General features: G+C 51.3%; 6 protein-coding genes; 3 read left to right on the forward strand and 3 right to left on the reverse strand.

Annotated features, from left to right (window-relative positions):
- Window positions 1–1,396: 1,396 nt before the first annotated feature.
- RCC_05066 (probable 2,3-diketo-5-methylthio-1-phosphopentane phosphatase, putative) lies at window positions 1,397–2,523 on the forward strand (the record flags this gene model as incomplete). XM_023770342.1 has 3 exons in its annotated part: window positions 1,397–1,508; window positions 1,561–1,586; window positions 1,678–2,523. The coding sequence occupies 3 exons, from the start codon at window positions 1,397–1,399 to the stop codon at window positions 2,521–2,523; spliced, it is 984 nt and encodes a 327-aa protein (XP_023626110.1).
- Window positions 2,524–3,342: 819 nt separating this feature from the next.
- Window positions 3,343–5,152, reverse strand: RCC_05067 (probable permeases of the major facilitator superfamily; the record flags this gene model as incomplete). XM_023770343.1 has 6 exons in its annotated part: window positions 3,343–3,668; window positions 3,725–3,967; window positions 4,018–4,125; window positions 4,179–4,475; window positions 4,529–4,829; window positions 4,883–5,152. The coding sequence occupies 6 exons, from the start codon at window positions 5,150–5,152 to the stop codon at window positions 3,343–3,345; spliced, it is 1,545 nt and encodes a 514-aa protein (XP_023626111.1).
- A 3,246-nt stretch (window positions 5,153–8,398) lies between these two features.
- RCC_05068 (probable Myosin-1) lies at window positions 8,399–12,230 on the forward strand (the record flags this gene model as incomplete). XM_023770344.1 has 3 exons in its annotated part: window positions 8,399–8,401; window positions 8,455–11,785; window positions 11,845–12,230. 3 exons carry the CDS (start codon window positions 8,399–8,401, stop codon window positions 12,228–12,230), a joined length of 3,720 nt encoding a protein of 1,239 aa, XP_023626112.1.
- A 238-nt stretch (window positions 12,231–12,468) lies between these two features.
- RCC_05069 (related to mismatch repair ATPase (MutS family)) lies at window positions 12,469–15,501 on the forward strand (the record flags this gene model as incomplete). The annotated part of the gene is made up of 1 exon (XM_023770345.1): window positions 12,469–15,501. One exon carries the CDS (start codon window positions 12,469–12,471, stop codon window positions 15,499–15,501), a length of 3,033 nt encoding a protein of 1,010 aa, XP_023626113.1.
- A 258-nt stretch (window positions 15,502–15,759) lies between these two features.
- Window positions 15,760–18,117, reverse strand: RCC_05070 (uncharacterized protein; the record flags this gene model as incomplete). The annotated part of the gene is made up of 1 exon (XM_023770346.1): window positions 15,760–18,117. The coding sequence occupies one exon, from the start codon at window positions 18,115–18,117 to the stop codon at window positions 15,760–15,762; it is 2,358 nt and encodes a 785-aa protein (XP_023626114.1).
- A 1,063-nt stretch (window positions 18,118–19,180) lies between these two features.
- RCC_05071 (uncharacterized protein) lies at window positions 19,181–21,504 on the reverse strand (the record flags this gene model as incomplete). XM_023770347.1 has 4 exons in its annotated part: window positions 19,181–19,691; window positions 20,000–20,811; window positions 20,866–21,191; window positions 21,447–21,504. 4 exons carry the CDS (start codon window positions 21,502–21,504, stop codon window positions 19,181–19,183), a joined length of 1,707 nt encoding a protein of 568 aa, XP_023626115.1.
- Between the last annotated feature and the right edge of the window lie 204 nt (window positions 21,505–21,708).

Consider the following 21,708-nt stretch of genomic DNA (forward strand, 5'->3'; position numbering starts at 1 on the left):
ATAAGAGAAGACGTATATAATAGATAGAGGAAGGGGAAGTGTTAATTAAGGGACTTAATTAAGGAAGGGGAAGATAGATATAGATGCGGAGGAGAAGGTTAGTAGATTAAGAGGGCGAGTTAATATATGCCCTAGTAGCTCTTAAGCTGCCGGATATGCGTTACGCCTCGACGCTCCCGTACCTCGTATACTACTCCCGCTCCGCTACGCTATAACTACCTACTTAAGCCGAAGTAGCTAATCGTATACGCTATATACGTGCTACCCTAAGCCGCTAGCTATATAAAGGATATAGCTTATAGCAAGGTAGAAGTAAACCCTACGTTTAAGCCTTTTACTTAAGCGATAGGGCCCTATAAAATAACCTATAGGGACCCCTTAGGTCTCTTAAGTAACTCCTATAGTTTTAAGGGCAAAACGACTTAGTAGGGGAGGATGTTCTTAAAGTCTCTACTTAAGAACTAAGTATATATGCCTAAGGCTTAAGTAGCTACGTAACTTAGGCAGGACTATATAGCCGAGGAATTTTCCCTTAAGTAAATTCAATCAGAGAGTTCATCCATTTTAGAACAAGCCATCTCCAACTCGCTTACATAAACACATCCCTACATAAGGTATCACTGTCTCCGCTGCGTGTTTTAGCGCCAAGTCCGTGCACGATCGAAATCGCTGATCGCAGGCCGGAGAAAAGGTTGACTTTGCGGCCGACCTCACTCCTTGGGCCACATTTTTCCCTCTCACCGCCGCGAAGCTCGAGGTGCATATACATGCTGCCTCCTTCGACAGTGTCGTCAGGCATCGTCACTTTTCCCACGCGATCGAAGAACATCGACTTGTGAAAGATTGTCCATCTCCCCACGGAAGGAGCTCAACCTCAACGAATCTGCTGTCCAGTCCCCACTCTTGCCACCAAACTATCGGTTCTGGATAGCACTAGTGCACCGCTCCTGCTCGATCTTCACATGGAAATCACTTTGCCTGCACGACAGCGCGTCTGACGGAAACCCGCGACTGAGCGGTAGTCTAAGCACTCCACGGAAGACGCCAGTACTCCACAGGAGACGCCAACACTCCACAGGAGACGCCAGCACTCCGCAGGAGCCACGTCCGACGGTTCAGCTGCTGCTATTGGCAGCAGCGTGGAGAGCAGAGCCTTGATTTCAATCGGCGTGGAGGCTTCAGCGCGCGTGGTAGGGTGAACCGGTCTTTTCTTTGCCTGCGCCTTCAATACCCACTTTTCCATCCTGCCTACTTGTCAGCTCTTTTCCCACCTCACGTCTGCTCAATCTACCCTCACAATCTTCACCGCCAGCTGTCTCTTGATATCACTTCTTCCCCACATTTTTCCTTCCATTTTCAACCCTCTGTTTACACTGTTGCTATCCAATCCCTCAACATGGCACCAATCGCACTCACCCCACCCGCGGAGCAGGCGAGGGAGCTCGCTTATGAGCAACTTCCTGATGCCTCCAACATGGGCACCAGCAGGAAGATTATCTGTTTCTCAGGTTAGAATATAAATCTTTCAAACGGCTGGACCTTCAACTCACCGCCTGCTAGACTTTGACGGTACCATTTGCATGGAAGTGAGTCGGAATGAAGTATCGGAGGCATAGAGCATTTCYCGATACCCAAGAACTTTGGAGACACATGCTCACCTTGCATTCTTTCCATCAGGACACAGGTCACATTCTAACCAATGCCTATGGATGCGGACCTGACAAGCGCGAGATCCTCGACGCACAAATCAAAAGCGGCGAACGCAGTTTCCGCGAAGTCAGTGATGAAATGTGGGGCTCCCTCGACGTCCCCTTTGAAGACGGCTTCAAAGCACTGGAAGAAGGCCTCCAACTCGACCAAGACTTCAAGCAATTCCACCAATTCTGCAGAAACAACGACATACCCTTCAACGTGATCTCCGCCGGCCTGAAACCCGTATTGCGCAGAGTGCTAGACCATTTCCTCGGCGAGGAGCAAAGCAGCAGCATTGAAATCGTCGCCAACGATGCCGTCATCGACGCCGAAGGCCACGCATGGAAACCCATCTGGCGCCACAACACGGATCTAGGACACGACAAAGCCCTCAGCATCGAAGAGTACAAAACGCAAGCCAAACTCGAATCCTCAGACGGAACCATCCCCATGATCGTCTTCATCGGCGACGGCATCAGCGATCTCGCCGCCGCAGGCCAAAGCGATTTACTCTTCGCGCGTCGCGGTCTCGCGCTCGAGGAACATTGCCTCAAGAATAAAATCGATTATGTCCCCTACGACACTTTTGCGGATATCCAGCGCGAAGTTGTGCGTGTCGCGAAATTGGATCAGGTCAAGACGAAAGGACAGGGACTTCCTGTTAAATTCAACCCTAGAGCCAATTTGTGGCGGAGGATCAGTTCGAAGAATGCTGTGCCCATTTTCAAGGCTATGACTCCTAGTGTGGAGGAGCGCGCGTTTTTGTGGCCGGAGACTTTGACTGAGAGGGTGGAGCCGCTGACTGGGAGTGTTGGCAAGGTTTCTGCTTGAGGGAGACGTTTTTTCTTTTCTTTTCGTTTCTTTGCATGATTGATTGATAGCTTGCTTTATTGATTGATTGATTGATGAATTGAGATTGGAAAGTTACAGATTGATACAGTTTAGCTAGAAAGTGACTTAATAGATGATTCTTTCTTCCTGCTGGAAGTAGTATTAAGTCACCGCGGTTTTGGGGGTGAAGATCATGTCGTCTTTGTTTTGCTCGGAAATTTCGGTTTGAGATGTGCACTCACTCACTCATGCTTAGTCTTATCAGACATGGCACATTATCCCCTCGAAAAGATAGGCAGGGTTCTTGCCACTCATATGAGCTTGGTATAGGTTCTTGATCGCTGCTCAACTATGTATGAGCATGGTTTGGTTCGTGACTAGATAGATGTAGGTACTCCTCAATCAAGCACGTTGAAATTCGTTGCACCTCGTAGACGGAATGGCGTGCTACATTTACACACTTCGAACGGGATTCTCTCTGTAAAAGACGCTTATATATACATAGGAGCTCTTGAGAAGACAAGCAACTGCTTAGGACACCGTAAACATAACCTYCGAGTGAGTTTGTGCGATGTTGTAGAGGACGCTACTTCCCCAAACCCTAACCCTAACCCTTGAAATGCCAACAGTAGACCTATACCTTGCAGTAGGACATTAAGGTATTGTAGCGTGAATACAACGATGAAGTAAAGTTCAGACATCGTACTCCTCACACAAAACCAGACGCAAACAAACATCAATCGATCGAAGCCGTGGAAAAAAAGTTCTGCATCTTGGTTGGTATCATCATAATCATTAAAACCTTCACATCCAAATTATCTAGATCTTCTTCTCAGAGACCTCAACCTGATGCACACTCTCACTCTTCTTCTCCCCGGCCTCCAGCGCATCAACCTTGGCATTCGCCTCCATGGCTTCCGTCTGCTGTCCAATAACAGCATTCTCGAATCGGGAACCCCTCTTCTCAGGTCCGAAAGCTGCCGTGACGGCGATACCAACGGCGATGATGGCAGTAGCGACTCCCATCACAGGGCCATAGGCGTCCACACGAGGTCCACCGACATCCTTGACGAAAGTTGACTCGGCGATGGCGTTCACGATTTGAGCGCTGGGGCTGGAGATCATGTTGCCCAGTTGGTAGGTGACTGCGATGGGATGTTAGTGTTCAAGCATGGTTGTTGGGAGGTCTCCTGATACTTACGACCTGGGAAGGTCGACCGGAAGGCTGGTGGGGACAGCTCGTTGAGGTGGATAGGAATTACTCCCCATGCGCCCTGGACGAAGAATTGCATCATGAAGCCAGAGGCAGAGAGAGATCCCATGCTTCCGGGAAGAATCCAGGCGGGGATGAGGCATCCGCTAATCAAAGCAGCTCCGACCATTGCTCGTCGTCGACCGACCCACTGGGAGAGATATCCAATGACAGTTCCACCAACGCATGCGCCTTGGAAATGTCAGTAATTTGTTGCTGTATTGTTATTTCACGCAACTTACCAGTCTTCATCAGGATAGATGCGATGCTGGCATCGTGGTTGCCCATACCCTTTTGGGTCTTCATGAAAGTGGTGTAGCTGTCCTGGCTGGTGTGGGAGTAGAAGTTGACTAGCAAATGTCAGGTTTCATCTCATCATGACCGGCTCGTTTCAAGCACTTACACCAGGTCATCAGAATGATGCAGTAAATGCACATCTTCCACTCCTGTCCCAACATTCTCTTCGTCTCATTCCAGAACACGGCGGGAGATGCACTCTTGTGGCCAGCTGCCTTGCGCTCGCGGAACTGCTGRCTCTCAGGGAAGAGGATTCGAATGAAACCGACGGCAATCGACAAGCCTGCTGCGATCCAGAAGACAGTCTTCCAGGTCTCGACAGCTCCACCAACACCCAGATTGGCACACGCGGCGCAGACGTAACCGAAAGAGTAGCCCTGTTGCATGATTCCACTCATGAGACCTATAAGATGGACGAGTTAGCTACGGTATGATCAATGAATGGCGTGTACTGACCTCTGGCCTGGATAGGGCAGTTCTCGAGAGCCATGGCGACGGCATTTCCATACACACCACCCATGAACAAGCCAAAGAGCGCGCGAACGGCCAAGAACTGGTTGAAGGTCTTTGCGTAGATGGTAGCAATTTGCAACACTCCAAGAACGATCATGTTGATAACCATGGGCCATTTTCGTCCATATTTGTCACCGGCCAGACCAAAGAATGCCGCGCCGACAGATCGAAGGAGGAGGGTGAGGGTGATGGCAGTAGTGATGTTGGTGTTTGAGGTTTCAAAGTATGAGGCCAGCTTAGTGGTCTAGACATGACGTTAGTGAGGTCAAACAGTCTCGATGTATTTCCGAGTCGTACCTGAATTGACAGCGCGTGGAAATCAAAAGCATCAGCAGACCATGATGCAAMGCCGACGATGAAGAACAGCCAGTTTGATGCGGACAATTGTCGCAGAAGTGAGAAGGGATTCGCCAATGGCAATGGTTTCTGCCACTCAGTATGCGTCTCGCCAAACTCGTTCGTAATCTCAACGCGTTGCTTCCATTTGAAAAGATCACCAAATGACTGTTTGGCCGTGGCAATGACGCCTTTTGCCATTGGCTCGGCGATCTCTCCAGTAGACTCCATGTTGTTGGTGGTTGTCGAGGTGAATTCTGGAGATGACGATGCAAGGGAGGGGGAGAGGGAGAGGAACAAAGCTCGAGGTCAGCTGAGAAGACTCTGATGTACGGGGAAGATTAAATTTTGAGCACGCGCTCCTTCCTTCTTTATCTGTTGATGAGTCTGAGAACAAGCGACATACGCTAAGGCATGTTGTGCGGCATAGACAGTCCACCCATGATGGCACAATGGCGCCTGGATCTTGGCGTCCGTGAGAGCTGTTCCCGTGCCCCTCTTCAGACCTGTCAACGACCCCATTCTTACGAGGTACTTGCCGGCAGGGACACACGCGGGGACCCCGCAGAAGGAGGACTGTGTGGTTCCAAACCCCAAAAGGCAGGAGAAACTCATCAAGATGCATCAAACGCTCCGAAATCCTCCGTTCATGATGGCAAACAGCGTCGCGACAAGCCTTCAAGGCAAGCGTGTGGCTCCGAGGTGTGGACGGATGGCTCAATTGGCAGTGGAGGCTTGCATGCCTTGTGCCGCACCGTTACGATGCGAGGAAGAAAGCCAAGACAATAGAGGCGTCTTAGCGGCTTGGTACCATGCATCTCCCATGGGGACGATTTGCACTTTCTACTCCACTCTCTCGTGGGAAACTCTGGGGCGCACGTGCGTGTACGCGCCGTCCGAACTCTTCCAACGATCGTTTGTGGGGACGTGAAAGCAAATTTTGGGAAGTCAACCTCCAGATACCAGGGCAGACAAAGTAAGACGAGAAGATGTCGCCAAACTGTCTCGCTCAATACTAAAGGTGTTGCAAACTCGACGGCTGAGGCTGACGGACCGAGACGAGGACGGAGACTAAGGGTGCTCGTCGCCACTGCTTGAGATTAACCGATCCCGCCATACCGCCCCGGATTACCCTTATTGGTAACAGAAGCGGCTGTCGAATCTCGTGGAAGGGCTTGGGATGGGGTCGATAGGTTTCAAAATCCTACCCTGCAGAACATGCAAGTGGCATGACCCGCAGAATTCAGCAGCCTCGGCGGCAACGCATCAGACAGAGCCGACAAGGCAAACCCTTTGTGCATTTTGTAGACTTTGTGGCACCAATGGGGCCACACAATCAACCCGCAGTGCCGCAATTGTTCGAACAAAAGCCTGCAGTTGCCGATGTTCGCAAGCCACAAAGTAACAAGCTGGAAAGTGTCAAACTCACTCCACACCGCACGGTGAAGGATTGCTCTCGTCCTCACACGCTAGACTACCCCAGGCTTTGCACCTTGACTCAGAAAAGCATAGTGCGCGCCCTTCGAAGAGCGCAAAGACCCTCGAGAGATACACGTGGGCTGAAAGTTCCACGCTGGATGAAGGCCAAAGGACAAATCGGAACCGGACGCGGTCTCGACCATCAAGCTCCGGTGGCATGTGTGCGAGTAATTGCCATTATCACACGTTGAAGTCTTGGTGAATCCATCGTGCTTCTTGGCCAGCGGATCCGTGCCTTGATARCGGTTGTATGATTCATTCAGGATTATTGCACCCTCCGTGTAGCCGCTTCACATTGCTTGGAAGTTGGAACTTGTTGAGCGCTTGATATCGCAAGAGTTTCTTCTATTTTCGTTTTGTGCCACAAACTTGTCTTGAACTCTTGGCCTCGGGGATAGTAGGAAAGCATGTGGAGACTGGGAGTGTTATCGGATACGTGGAGTGCATGCCTTGTGGATACTGTGATCTCCAAATGATGAATGGGGAATCGGCCCTTTCACGCGCTCCTAACGTGTGTGGAATTTGGAAAGTCCTTTGAAGTGACTTTTGTCTGGATACTTTTGCGATGTTGATGTACCACGAATCTGATGTCGACGTTCGTCCGAAGCCTTTGTACCAGGCATGAAGCCTTGCGCCACGCTGGCGAAGCATCGCCCAGCTTTGCGCCCCTGTCAGATGCTTGTGGAAATCCAAGCAAAGCGTGACTTTGCTTACCGGAGAAAAAGAATCGACGGACCCAAGGAGATTTAAATTTTCCGAGAATTGGAGTGAACATAGATCGATGCCCATGTCATAGACGGCTCCCACCGATTGTGGTGATTGAACGAGTTTGGTAGCCTTTTGAGCGACGGAAGTTGCATTTTCAAAACACAATATCCGGTGCGTGACGCCGCGACACAGCCCGAGATGCGGATTGTTCGTCGGCAACACATATACTCACTGTCATACTATACAAGTTCCATGAAGGGATGAATTTGAGTGGCWCTCGAATTCATGAGGCTGGTTAACTTGACCAGAGATGCGAGAGGGCCCTCGGGTTTCCACAACAAATTTTGAAATCCGAGCCACGACTGTGCCGCGCAAGACCTCCGTGCGCTGATCACGGCGAAGTACTGGGCGGAGATGAGAAAGTCTGGAGGAGGAGTCTCGCATTCAGCCCGTCCAGGCGAGATAGGGGAGCCAGCGATACATGGCAGTAACGAGCTTCTCTGTAACCTCCATCCCGAGGAGGGCCTCGAATCACTGTGACATAGCCGGCATGGGGTCCTGATCACTTTACCAACTCTGAACCACTTCAAAGGTGGCTGGAACATAGCGGTGACAGCTGTCAATGCCATGCAGCATGCAACGACCAAAGAGTAGGTCAACAAGGCTAGCTGGTCGCGTCGCCATGTCACTCCCACAGCACATAAGAATGAATTCTGAGCCCAGACCATTCTTACTCTGATGAACCATACTGCAGGGCGATATAGCCGCATAGCACACAAAGGCGATGCCGAATGAGCTTGCCGTCATGCCAGCATTTCCCATCTAGCAATGTTTCGAGCTGGCAGGTGATCCAGGCTACAGTATCGGGGTCGCACAGTGGCGAGCGTGACACATGATCCTTGGCAGCAGAGGTGAACGCGCGTGTAGTGGCCAGAAAGGCTTTGCGGAAGAAGGGCGCAAGAGTTGGCTATATGTTTGCCTGGACGATGTTGATTGCGTGGAAGGCGAGTGGCTGAGCGCACGGCAGCACGGCAATTTTTCGGCCGATGCCGCGCGAGGGTGACGTTGGGCTGGAATCTCCATGTCGCAGCATTGTACTACTTCATTTCGCTCTTACACCCCTCTCCTCTGTACTATTTTTGGCGGCCTGATCAGAGCAAACTGCTTCAGAGCTGCAGACCATTGCCTGCAAACACCGAAGCGAGCGCTCTCTGCAGCCATACCAGTAGACCGGAAACAGCGGCAGCGAGGTCATACGCAGGCCTCTGAACACGAGAGCAGGCCACGAGTATGGTATGGAGGACAGAGCGGAAGTATGGAGAATGTTACTAACTTCAATGCTCTAGGGAGTTACCAAGCGCGCCGGTCGCAAAAAGGATGCGCCGCCCGCTCAGCAAGGCGGCGGCAGTAGTGGGGCACCACAAATCCGCAAGGCAGCATACGAGACGAGCAAGAAGAAGGAGGTTGGTGTCTCCGATCTCACATTGATCAGCAAAATCTCCAACGAAGCCATCAACGACAACCTGAAGAAGCGATTCGAGAATGCCGAAATCTACACATATATTGGCCACGTGCTGGTCTCGGTCAACCCGTTCCGTGACCTGGGTATCTATACCGACCAGGTGCTTAGCAGCTATCAGGGAAAGAATCGTCTCGAGGTGCCACCTCATGTATTCGCCATCGCCGAGAGCGCATACTACAATATGAAGGCATACAGCGAAAACCAATGTGTCATTATCTCCGGCGAATCCGGTGCCGGCAAGACAGAAGCCGCCAAGCGCATCATGCAGTACATTGCCAATGTATCAGGTGGAAGCAACAGCTCGATCCAGGAGATCAAAGACATGGTTCTGGCAACCAACCCGCTGCTGGAATCCTTTGGAAACGCCAAAACGCTGCGGAACAACAACTCATCACGGTTCGGAAAGTACTTGGAGATTCAATTCAACGCCCAGGGAGAGCCCGTGGGTGCAAACATCAACAACTACCTTTTGGAGAAGAGCAGAGTGGTAGGACAGATCAAGGACGAGCGCAACTTTCACATCTTCTATCAATTCACCAAGGCTGCGAGCCAGGAGCACAGGACGAACTTTGGAGTACAGCAACCGACGACGTATTCTTATACAAGCAAGAGCAAGTGTTACGATGTGGACGGTATTGATGACGTGGCGGAGTTCAAGGACACACTCAATGCAATGCGCGTGATTGGATTGAACCAGGCGGAGCAAGATGATATCTTCCGAATGCTTGCAGCCATTCTCTGGATTGRTAATGTCTCTTTCCGAGAGGATGAGCAGGGCAATGCGGCGGTGGTCGATCAGTCTGTGATTGATTTTGTTGCCTACCTGCTGGAAGTGGACAATGCACACGTCAACAAGGCACTGACTACACGCATCATCGAGACGAGCAGAGGAGGGCGACGAGGCTCTGTTTATGATTCGCCCATGAACATCGCACAGGCGACCTCGGTACGGGATGCGCTCAGCAAGGCGATATACTTCAACATGTTCGACTGGATTGTACAGCGTGTGAACCAGGCGTTGAAAGCTAGGGGTGCCCTGTCCCACAGTATCGGTATTCTCGATATTTACGGATTTGAGATCTTTGAGCGCAACTCCTTTGAGCAGCTGTGCATCAACTACGTCAACGAGAAGCTGCAACAGATCTTCATCCAACTGACACTAAAGACCGAGCAGGAGGAGTATGCTAGGGAGCAGATCCAATGGACACCGATCAAGTACTTTGACAATAAGGTGGTTTGCGAGCTGATTGAGGAGAAGCGGCCACCAGGGGTGTTCGCCGCGCTGAACGATGCATGCGCGACTGCCCACGCCGACCCAACAGCGGCAGATCAGACTTTTGTTCAAAGACTCAATGCACTCTCTGGAAACCCCAACTTTGCGCCCAGGCAAGGCCAATTCGTTATCAAGCATTATGCCGGTGATGTGAGCTACGCGGTAGAAGGCATGACCGACAAGAACAAGGACAACCTGCTGAAGGATCTGTTAAATCTGGTCGGGCAGAGTTCCAACAACTTCGTCCACACCATCTTCCCTGACCAGGTCGATCAAGATAATCGACGAAAGCCACCAACCGCCGGCGACAAGATCAAGGCCTCTGCGAACGATCTTGTAGCGACTTTGATGAAGTGCACCCCGAGCTATATCCGAACCATCAAGCCCAACGAGAACAAGAGTCCGACGGAATACAACTCCCCAAATGTCATGCATCAAGTCAAGTACCTGGGTCTGCAAGAAAACGTGCGCATCCGGAGAGCAGGCTTCGCATATCGACAGACATACGAGAAGTTTGTGGAGAGATTTTACCTGCTATCGCCGAAGTGCAGCTACGCGGGTGAATACACATGGACAGGCGATGCGAAATCTGGTGTGAAACAGATTCTCAAAGACACGTCCATCCCAGCCGAGGAATGGCAGATGGGTGTCACAAAAGCCTTCATCAAAACCCCAGAGACTTTGTTCGCACTGGAAACGATGCGAGATCGATACTGGCACAACATGGCGATTCGTATTCAACGAGCGTGGCGCAACTATCTCAGATACCGAGCTGAATGCGCTACGAGAATCCAGCGATTTTGGAGGAAGAAGAGTGGTGGCCAAGAGTTTCTTCAATTGCGCGACGATGGTCACAAACTCTTGCAAGGCCGCAAGGAGCGAAGACGGTATTCACTTGTTGGATATCGTAGGTTCATGGGAGACTATCTTGGCATTGACAACCAGGGTGGTGCAGGTGAATTAATGCGCAGCCGCGCCGGTCTCGGATCTGGAGAGAAGACATACTTTTCGTGTCGATGCGAGCTTTTGGTATCCAAACTGGGTCGATCGAGCAAGCCCGAGCCGCGCTTCTTGGTGCTCACAACCAAGGCGGTCTACATCATCAAGCAGGCCATGGYGAACAAGCAGTTGTCGATTCTGGCCGAGCGAACAATACCCGTCGGAGCGATCAAATTCGTAAGCGCGAGTACGTTGAAAGACGATTGGTTTGCTCTTGGCGTGGGTAGTCCACAAGAACCAGATCCACTGGTTAATTGCATCTTCAAAACCGAGTTCTTCACTCAGCTTCGTGTAGTCACACGTGGATCGACACAAATTCAGATTGCGGAGACTGTGCAGTTCAACAAGAAACCTGGCAAGCCTGCTACAATTAAAGTCATCAAAGACCCGCAAGTTCCCCGAGATGACCTCTACAAGAGTGGTGCGATCCACACTGGACCGGGAGAGCCTCCAAACTCTGTGAGCAGACCAACGCCCAAAGGTAAGAGTGTGCCTGGCAAGGCAATTACGAGCGGCAAGCTCCTCAAGAAGAGCACTGGCGGCAAGCTCTCTCAACAAGCAGCACAAAAACAGGGTCGACCAGTCCCGCAAGCCATGCCTTTGCCCGGCACAGCAAACGCGCGACCGGCAGAAAGAATCATGCCACAATTCCCACAACAAGCGCAACCCCAAGCACGTGTCGTGCCACAGCCGAACGGTCATGCGAGAAATGCATCCGCAGCGTCTGCTCGCGCTGTGCCCCCTCCTCCTCCACCTCCTGCCGCTGCCCCTCCATCCAAAGACCCTCACTTCAAGGCACTGTATGATTTCCAAGGCCAGACGAGTGGAGAGCTCAGTCTTCGAAAGGACGAAGTTATCATCATCACCCAAAAGGAAAGCAATGGTGAGTTCACATCTTTTCTCGTGCTTGTTGTTGTGTCTTGACTAATATTCACATTGCAGGATGGTGGCTTGCCAAAAGAATGGACTCGTCGGCGTCTGGATGGGCACCCGCGGCCTATCTGGAAGAAGTCAAGGCCGCGGCTCCTCCCCCTCCTCCACCTATTGCAGCGAGACCACCTCCTCCACCAGCACCTGCTGTCTCTGCCGCTACCGCTGCTGCCAAGGGAAAGGTCCCACCTGCGCCACCCAGCAAGCGACCTGCAGGGAGGAAAGCTGCTCCAGCTGCGCCTGGAACACCGAGAGATAGCGGATACGGTACTAATGGAAGCGGTGATAGTAGAGCGTCTACACCTAATGGTGGTGGCGGAGGTTTAGCTGGAGGATTGGCCGCTGCATTAAAGGCAAGGCAGCAGGCAATGAATGGGAAACAGGATGATGGATGGTAGATTAGATGTACTTTGATTGAAAAGGCATGTTGGAGGCTGAGTGATGGAATGGCCAAGATTGCGATCTCCATAGATTGATGAATGTACAAGAGCTGTACAAAATGATTGGAATTATCAAGGCTCGCCTTTTTGCATTTCACGTAAATCAATTGACAGTTCTGGCCGCTGAATGCGTCGTCGGAGCGCAGTCCGCGGAACTCGGCAGCGCCAGTATTCCAGGGGTCGAGGCTTCATCTTCATGGATCCATCACCATCAAGCCAGACCACAACTTCACATTTTCGCCTGATGAGCACGAAAGCGATAGCGAATGTCGCGAGATGTGACATTCGTCGCTTCACGGCAGGCGCCAATCTATCATGGATTCATCGTTTCCCTGCCCAGCACCATTTTACCGGAAGATGGAGTGCGATTCGCGGAGCCAAGACGAAAACATCAATACCACTGAGTGCTCTACCTCAAGGTGCTCTGGCGCCATTACCACCCGATGAGGACGAGAAAGCTCCCGCTCGGACGTATCCGACTGTGATGCAGCAGCATCTCAACAATGTACGCAAGTTCAAGGATTGTGTCGTGCTCACTCGCGTGGGCGATTTTTATGAGATGTATTTCGATCAGGTGGAGGAATTCGCTCCGCTGGTTAATTTGAAGAAGGCGAAGCGGGCGACTTCGTTGGGGGATGTTTCCATGGCTGGGTTTCAGCATACTCAACTGGAGAGGTATTTGAAGATGTTTGTCCAGGATTTGGGGAAACAGGTCGCCATTAGCGAACAGGTTCCTTTGCCGGAAAGCGAGCGTTCCACGAAGCCTGGGGGCATGCTTTTTGATCGGAGAGTTACGAGGATTGTCACTGCTGGGACTCTGATTGATGAGACGTTCATGGATCCGTTGGAGAACAACTACTTGTTGGGGATTCATATTGCTGGAGTGTTACCTGCTCCGCCGAAGCCGGGAGGTGATCGTCAAGCGTATGAGAGGTATCGGCGGAGTACTAGGATCGGGCTCAGTTGGGTTGATCTTTCCAGCGGAGCTTTCTTCACACAGGMATCTGATCTGGCATCGTTACCATCTCTGGTAGCTCGCATCGGCCCGAGGGAAGTGGTGTTGGATTCAACGTTGGAGTCATCCGATCAGATGCAGTTGAAGAAGTTGATTAGCGATGTGCAGCAAACCATACACTTTCAAGATACAGAGCATGCGGCACGATCTGTAAGCGATTGGACGCCAATGCTAGAACGGCCTGTGTCGGCAGACAAAGAAAGCGAGTTTTTGCCAACGGAAGTGGCTGCTGGCAGCTTAGTATTGGCTTACATCAAGGACAAGCTGCGGGATGTGACCCTGCAGCTCCAACCTCCAGTACGCAGTACTGATGAAGAGTCCATGGCCATCGACAAGCAGAGTCTACGAAATCTTGAGATACGAAGCACACTCCGAGATGGTTTGTTCCAGGGCAGCCTGCTTCATGCGATACGACAGACAGTCACGAAGAGTGGTGCTCGCCTTTTGAGTCAGCGGATCGTCTCTCCGTCCATGTCTCTTTCAATCATCAACAATCGTCTTGATCTCGTTCAGGAAATGCTGGATCAAGAGGCCCTGAGGGAGGATGTTATCGCTTTACTTCGACGCACATTTGATACTTCTCGCCTATTGCAGAAGTTCGCCGTTGGGAGAGGAGACGCAGATGACTTACTCAGTCTGGCGAGAACCATAGAAGTGATGCAAGAAGTGACTAATGTCTTACATGACCATATTCTGGCAAATCAGGAGCGTTCCATGGAGGCTATTACGGAGACGTCCTCAAATATCCCCGCTGGGCTTGATCTTACTTTTCTGTGGGACATACTTGGGCGATTTGACCTGGACGGCCCTGCGAAAGCCGCAAAGAATGTCCAAGCTGCCATTGATGAAGAAGGTCTAAACCAGCAGCAACTTGCGAATCATGCTTCGGAGACAGAGGCCGAGCAGATGGCTGAAGAGGTTGTCAGTGCAGATGCTGCAGGTACGAAAGGTCCGAAGCTCTCAAGACGGGCATCCCGTTCATCGGCCGTTGAGAAGCCAGCGGATACCAAGCCAGACGATATCTGGATCATGAGAAGAAGTGCTTCCACCACCCTTGAGCGTGCTCATGGTGATATCGACAAATTGTTGAGAGCGAAGCAAGATTTGGCAGTGCGGCTAAGAAAGGAACTGAAAGCTGAGAGCTTGACTCTCAAATGGAGTGCGCAACTTGGCCACTTTTGTCATGTCAAGGGCAAGGACGTGCAAAAAACACTTTCATCTCTCGAAGGCGCGCGGACTATAGGATCGACCAAAAGCACAAAATCGTTCTACCTAGCCGACTGGACACATCTGGGGGTGCGTATTGATGATTCGAAGCTACGAATCCGCACGGAAGAGGAACGAGTGTTTGGCAAACTCCGAGCAGAAGTCCTTGAAAATCTCATGCGTCTGCGACGAAATGCTGCTGTTTTGGATGAGTTGGACGTCGCCTGTTCTTCTGCAGCAGTTGCCAAAGAGAGGAATTTGATCCGGCCTATTCTCAACGAAAGCACGTCTCACAAAATCATCGGTGGCCGTCATCCTACGGTGGATGCTGGCTTGAAAGAACAAGGCCGTCTCTTCACCTCCAACGATTGCTCGGTGGGTGATCACGAAAAGATCTACCTCATCACCGGACCCAACATGGCCGGAAAAAGCACATATCTGCGACAGAATGCACTGATTACAATCCTCGCTCAAACAGGCTGCTTCGTCCCCGCAGAGTACGTTGAAATCGGGCTCGTCGACAAAATCTTCAGCCGAGTCGGCTCAGCAGATAATCTCTACCAAGACCAATCCACGTTCATGGTAGAAATGCTCGAAACAGCCGACATTCTCAAACAAGCCACGCCACGCTCCTTTGTCATCATGGACGAAGTCGGACGCGGCACCACCCCCGAAGACGGCGTCGCCGTGGGCTATGCGTGTCTACATCACCTACAGAATATCAACAAATCGCGGGCATTATTTGCCACGCATTTCCACGCTTTGGCGGATATGACGAGGGATTTTGAGGATTTGGCATGCTGGTGTACGGATGTTGCGGTCGAGGGGGATGGGTCTTGGTCGTATGTGCATAAATTGAGAAAGGGGGTTAATCGCGAGTCGCATGCGTTGAAAGTGGCGAGGTTGGCGGGGGTGCCGGAGAAGGCGCTTGAGGTTGCTGAGGAGGTGCTTGCTGAGTTGTTAAGGGAGCATCGAGGTGGGAGTGGACGGGAGGGAGGGCAGGGATGAGAATGGGAGCTCGAGATGATCTTTGAAAGGCTGGGCTGATACGCCGGGGATGATCTTCTTCTCTCTCGCCACAAGCCATAGAACAAAATGATGGAACTACACTCTGCTGTAAAGCACCGAACGATATGGACTACAGCGATGGATTACAGCGATGGAGCACGAACAAGGCACACAAAAAGTTGATTTATATCTGTGTAGACGATCTCCATTCGATTGCTGCGCAGACTCTCTGATCAAGGACTCCTAGCTTCCTTCCACTCACGATCCATCGATACGGTCACCCACCTTCTTCTCAAGTGCAGCCCTGATGCCTTGCCTCGCAGTGAACAGCGGTGATCTTTCAACAGGCAAGCCGCGGGTCTCGATGGCAGCAGCGTCATAGAGAATCTCATAAACCTGCTCAAACATAAAGTTGCCGACAGCTTTCCGTGATTGCAGCATTGCCCGCTGCTTGAGGGAGCACGCTTTTCCGACATCGCGCAACGTATCAACACAAACTCGGAGCAGTCCAAGATAGTCAAATTGAAGCTGCCTCTCGTCCTCGAAAATGATCTCTCCAAGTACAAGCAAGATCTGGCCGGGTGTAAGTCTCTTAGTATTGGACCACTGCTCTGCGATGACTTTGTCTTTGATGCCACAATGTGCCGTTGCGTAGCCTCGTACTGCGTCATACATGACCTTCATAGGCAAGGAGCGGTCGCGTAGTACGAGGGTTCCGGTATCGTGTGCGCTGAAATATGAAGCGGATTGCAAGACCACGCCCTTGTTACTGATGACCTCGACGCTGGGAATCTTGGGACGATGACTGCCAGTCACGACTTCGAGTGGGTGTCCTAATGCCATCGCGTACTGTCTCGCTGCAGACAGTACGCTTCCGTTCCCATGCCGTAAGAAAGCAGTGCTCTGTCTGCTCACGACATGGTCAAGATCTGGCCAGTCGTACGACGTGCCATGCAGCAGTTTGGTGGCGTTGTGGATATGAGCGGCTGCGAGAACTACGCCTCTGCTATTGCAAAGAGCAATCTCGTTTCGGTGAGCTATCAAGCGGAGCTTCCAGGTCAAGTGACCCGCGAGTATGGGCAGGGTGTTGAGAACACTGAGCGGCATGAAGAACGCCTCAAGCTGATCGGAATTGGCTGAGAGATTCTGCTGAAGATTCCATCCCTCACGTCGAGCCTGGTCATAACAATGCGGCCTAGCAATGCAACATATCATCTGCATTGTATAGGGAGCTGTATCGGGCGTGTTGATTTTTGTGGGCTCGTCAAGCTGGTCGTACCACGCAATGTAATCGATGGCTTTGGTCTCGATTTGGTCCAGGATGGGCTCGTAGTCTCTGACGCCGCGAGCCAGGTCACCTTCTAGGAAGTCGTAGAAGTCCATGTACAGTTGCGTTGCAGCCACGAATCCAGCGTTCCAATGCGGCGTCGCAATGAAGCGGCCCAGTTGCTGCGTGTACTCATCCGCGAACGACAGAAAGCCGGCAATGGGGTTCTGAACTCCACGCCCGTTTGGAGCAAGGAAGCCAACAAATGTTTTCACGATGCTTAGTAGCGCTTTTCCGAATGGATGATTTGAGAAGACCTCAGACTGCTGTGCTCTGTGAGAGTGCTTTGTGCTCTTCATTTCTCTTGCGAGGCGGTTGACGTCCTGCAACAAGTTCCAAGCGGGGATACAAAGGACTTCACGGTCCAGAGTCAGTCCGGCATCGTTGTCGTGGGCAGACTGAGTGGAGAAGCTGGACATGGTGAAGAGGTCCTCTCCTAAGCAATCGACAATGTCTGTGAATGATGGAAGATCCGGATGCGCCTCATGAAACTCGGTTGCGACAACGATCGAGAGCTGCACTGCGTGTTCATGGAGTTGGCAAGCCGCAAGCATGCTGCTAGGTTCGCCGGCAACGAGTTGTTTGCGTGCGATAGCTGCTTGTTCTCTCAAGCCGTTGAAATCCTTAAGGAGGCCCCAGATCTCGAACAATGTCGTAAAGACTTCRTCACCCTCCAATGTGATTATCGTCTCGTCCGTAGGAGGCACTTCGCGCGCGTTACCACTAATCTCGCTCAACGGAAGGGTAGTCGACGATGTCAGAAGGTCGTCGCTAACATCTTCGAGGTCGAGGTGTAAGAACAGACTGCCGAGATCTGCCTCCGAGCTATCTGCTGCAGGTAGCTTGATTGTCTTTTTGCGCTTCGGTTGCCTCTTTTTCGCCTCTTGCTTCAGAATAGCGAGTGTTTCCTCGAGTGCTTTAAGAAAGTAGCGGTGCCTCGAGTTCGACTCTGCATGTTTCTTTGCGTCTCTCTGATGTGGGCGGAGGCAAGAGTACCAGTCGCAGCACCATCTGCGTCCGTTGATGACATCGCTGGCAACATAGAGCATCTCGAGTGGAATGGCAATCTTCGAGTCGGCCTGCACGATCGCTGTGGCCATACCCTTAAGCTCATCGACCGGAATGTTCTTGACTTTGGGTTGTGGCTTAAGTGTAGCCGCATGCGCGGTCGTCTGCTGGCTTTCTCCGTGTGCTCGCGCGCTTTCGTCGGACAGCCACTTGAGGAACTTTGCTGTGCCAGCTTTGTACCTCTTACAAGTATCGATAAGAGTATCTAGGGAGGAAGACATGTTGATTGGGATGCTGGCGTTCCAGTACAAGAATGTGGGAGATTGTGCTGTAGTCGAGCTGAAAGTCGTCGAAGTGTGGTGTGTAAGGACACCTGGAAGCCAAGTGGGTTCAAGTGAATATTCGGAGCCGGAGAATTGAACTTCCGGGCTGTGTGACGAGCCCGACCAATCACCAGCTTTCCATCTCAGCCAGCGGCAAGTCAGGGAGACTAGATCCCGGTGGGGAGCAGACGGGCCAGCTGGATTCGAGTTACCACAGAATGCTTTCGTGATGATGAGAGATAGCTGGATCCTCCGTGATTTGACAGGGATTCCTTTGTCGATTTAATGTGTAGTCTGAATCCTTGCGTATATGCGAGGTACGAGGAACATCGTTGCTTGGCGCTTATGTGGGCGCCGCGAGATACTAGGCTCGATTAGGTCGTAATATGAAGTGAATATAATAACTCGCACGGTCTGAGCCATCTTTGATCAGAGCGAAAGCTGGACCATACAATCTGCGTTTGAGTTTCTCTCTGTCGAGTTATAGCAAGACCGCCTGTGTTGAGTAGATGTTGCGGCCAGTGGTGGGCTACGATGATTCCAGCCCGCGTCTGTAAACATCGATGGTGTATCGAAGGGCGCGAATGACAAATAAGCTGAGTAACAATGTGAGTAGATGCCCATCAGTTACGCGGTGCGGTACGATTGACGAATTCATCACTCATCCTGCGCATCGTTCTTGCAGTTGGGAACTGGCAGGGGCGATGAGGACATTTTGGGGAGCTGGCCTCAGGCCCATCACTACACGATGTCCGGAGGCGGTCGCAGTACATCTTGTCCCTTGAAAGGGCTCGTGAAACTTTACGGCGCTCAAAAACGATGCACGATTGAAGAATTCTACTGTGGATGATGCAGGGAGAAGAAGGTGGTAAGGATAAAGTTGAGAAGATTACGTGAGCAATCATCTGCTTTGACTTTTGTCGCTTTGTACGTTTCTCCTCCTCTCTTTCATCAACATTCATCTCGCATATCCGGAATATACCAGACGTTACAGWGTTTGTGTACTCATCGCCATCCGTCATCACAGGCCAAAGAATTGCCTGGAATCTTCTTCAAGCTCAAGCAGAACTTTGTTGTACACGGCCTTTCGAAACCCCAGGTCTTCCAGGCTCTTCTTTGCCTCGTCGAGTTCGCAATGTATACAACGACGAACAACATCACTCCACCGCTTTCCGAACTTGTCACTGATGATTTCCATTCTCAGTAGCCGATCAGCGGTCTGGAAGTCGGAGAGCTCGCCCTTGGATCCATCCGCGTTCAACTCATCTTGCTCATGTAAGTCGTCAATTGACTTTCCCATGCACAGCTCGATGAGAACGATGCCGAGAGAAAACAGAGCCTGGTTCTTTATCAGCATTGCAGCTACTCCTCGTGGCAAACATGCAGCTGTCGTTTGAGCTTGGAGCTTCACATCTTGAGAGATGAATGGATGCTGAGATAAGAGCTTGCCGTCTTTACTGATCAAGGTGATGTCCTTTCTGCTCCACATGTTCTGCAGCCAGGGAGTGTCCCGAAGCGAAAGCATACCGGTCCTATATGAGGCCTTGTTAGCATCGTTTGAAGTCCGTTGCTAGGAAGCTCTCGGACACGACGAGTCGCTTCGCTGATGCTGTCAACGGGGGAATTCTCCAACAGATCGAAGTCTGAAAAGGCCCTTCTACTGATCATGAGACTGGTTTCTTGACAAAGCCTCCATGTTTGAAGGTTAAAGAGACCTCCCCACCGAGAGAGTCGCTCGGCAGAACACCGAGAGATCTTGTTGAAGGGCCCACCTCGTTGGAGAAGCCTCCTGTTGACAGCTCTCTGCATCGCGAACTCGACGAGTTTCCAAACTACTTACGCCAGAGGGACTGCGAGGCGGCGAGCATCTGCCCCTGTTAATCGATAGGATTGCTGCTTCTCCAGAACGCCGGCTAGAGACTGAATCGATAGAGGCGAATGATCGATAAGCCGGATTGTCGGTGAATACAAGCAATGCCTATGCTGACCTGCGAGGACATAGCCCAAGCAACTTCCGCATTGCATCGTCCCAATACTGTGGATGCTCTCGCAAAGATCGTGTATTTCTGTAATGTTTTGGATTTGCGTCGTGGAAGACGCGGTGCTCTGGATCGACTTTGGCGGTTCGAAAGTGACCATTCGACTTTGCGTACGTACAAACGATGTGCTGGTCGCTGTTACAACGGTGTGCGTCGCGACCGAGACGGGCGCCGTCGTCTCAATCAGCTTGATCTCGGCTTCCTCAATCGACCAGCGAGGCACTTTCTGCTTTGGATGCACTACTTCATGGTGCAGCACAATCCTGAAAGAAGTCCCCTCGGAGAGTGCTGAGGTCTTTTCCTCCATGTACGTTTCTTCCACCGTCGGTTTGAGGTACATACTGACTCTGTGCGGCTCAGAGCAGGATGTCTGCAGAGCTCTTTGAAGGCCATTAAAGACACTGCTGGCGCGTATCCTTATGCTTTCGAAATCTGGAAGTTTGCGTGATTTTAAACAGGCTTGCAAAGCGCGAGTCTGACCTGTGAGTCTCTCCAACACCACGTTATCGTCTCTAATCTCTTTGATCAGATCGAGGTAGCCTGACTTTCTCAACGCGAAGCCGAATCGCTTGTATGCTTTCCGGAACGAGACGGCCGTGGCTTTGCATGGTACCTACATATTCCGTCAGCCGCCATCTACATTGGACATCCGCACGACGAGGCTAACTTCTCCTTTAGGCCCGAGATGAAGACGTTCCATGAACTCGCTCAACGTTCTTGCAATGCCCTGTACATGTTCGATGTACAGCATGTACGAACCTTGAAGTCTTTGCTTCAAAGCCGTGCGGACTTTGTCGCTGTCCCAGCCCTGGTCCAATGTGTCAAGAAGCTGCTTTTGCGTATCATGCTCAAGACATTCACTGAGAAGAATCTGCAGTGTATTGCGGAACATGAGCTGTTCGGTCTGGAGCTTTAGCACCACCACTTCGAATTCAGCCGCGGCATGCTTTGTGTCCTTGATGGTCTTTACACATTTCTGGTAATGCTCCAGTCCTACGATACAGAGGTAGAGAAGTCAGTATCAAGCGCAGATCAAGCACTAGTTGCGGCCGATCTAGAGACGACGTATGGGGAATTCAGAGCTTGCCGCCTCTCTCGCCTTTCCTGGAGACAATCGACGACCACGCTCGAGATCGATAGTTATGCTAACAAGAACAAGCAGTCTTGCGGAGAGTCAAGTCTTTCCTTGGAAGTCTCTTCCTAATTCCAATCTCACCGGTCCTTGGACGCTCAGACTGGGAAGCTTACCTGAAATAATCAACGGAATCGTTCCCAGAACCACTCCAATAATCTCTATACCAGACATCGCGGCTGGTGTCGCGAGGATCTTGTTGTACAAACAGCTTCTACTCGTGTTAGAGATTGTCCAGATCCACAAATTATTTCGAATATCCCAGCGCTCGTGCGTTGACCGCGAAACAATTCTCGCAAAAGTATTACAAGCTCTGGGATTTGAACATAAAGAACAACGGCATGCAAAGAGATGTTGTAGTGCAAAGAGGTCGCTTTG

This window comes from Ramularia collo-cygni, assembly GCF_900074925.1.
Source record: "Ramularia collo-cygni strain URUG2 genome assembly, contig: RCC_scaffold07, whole genome shotgun sequence".
Classification (NCBI taxonomy): domain Eukaryota; kingdom Fungi; phylum Ascomycota; class Dothideomycetes; order Mycosphaerellales; family Mycosphaerellaceae; genus Ramularia; species Ramularia collo-cygni.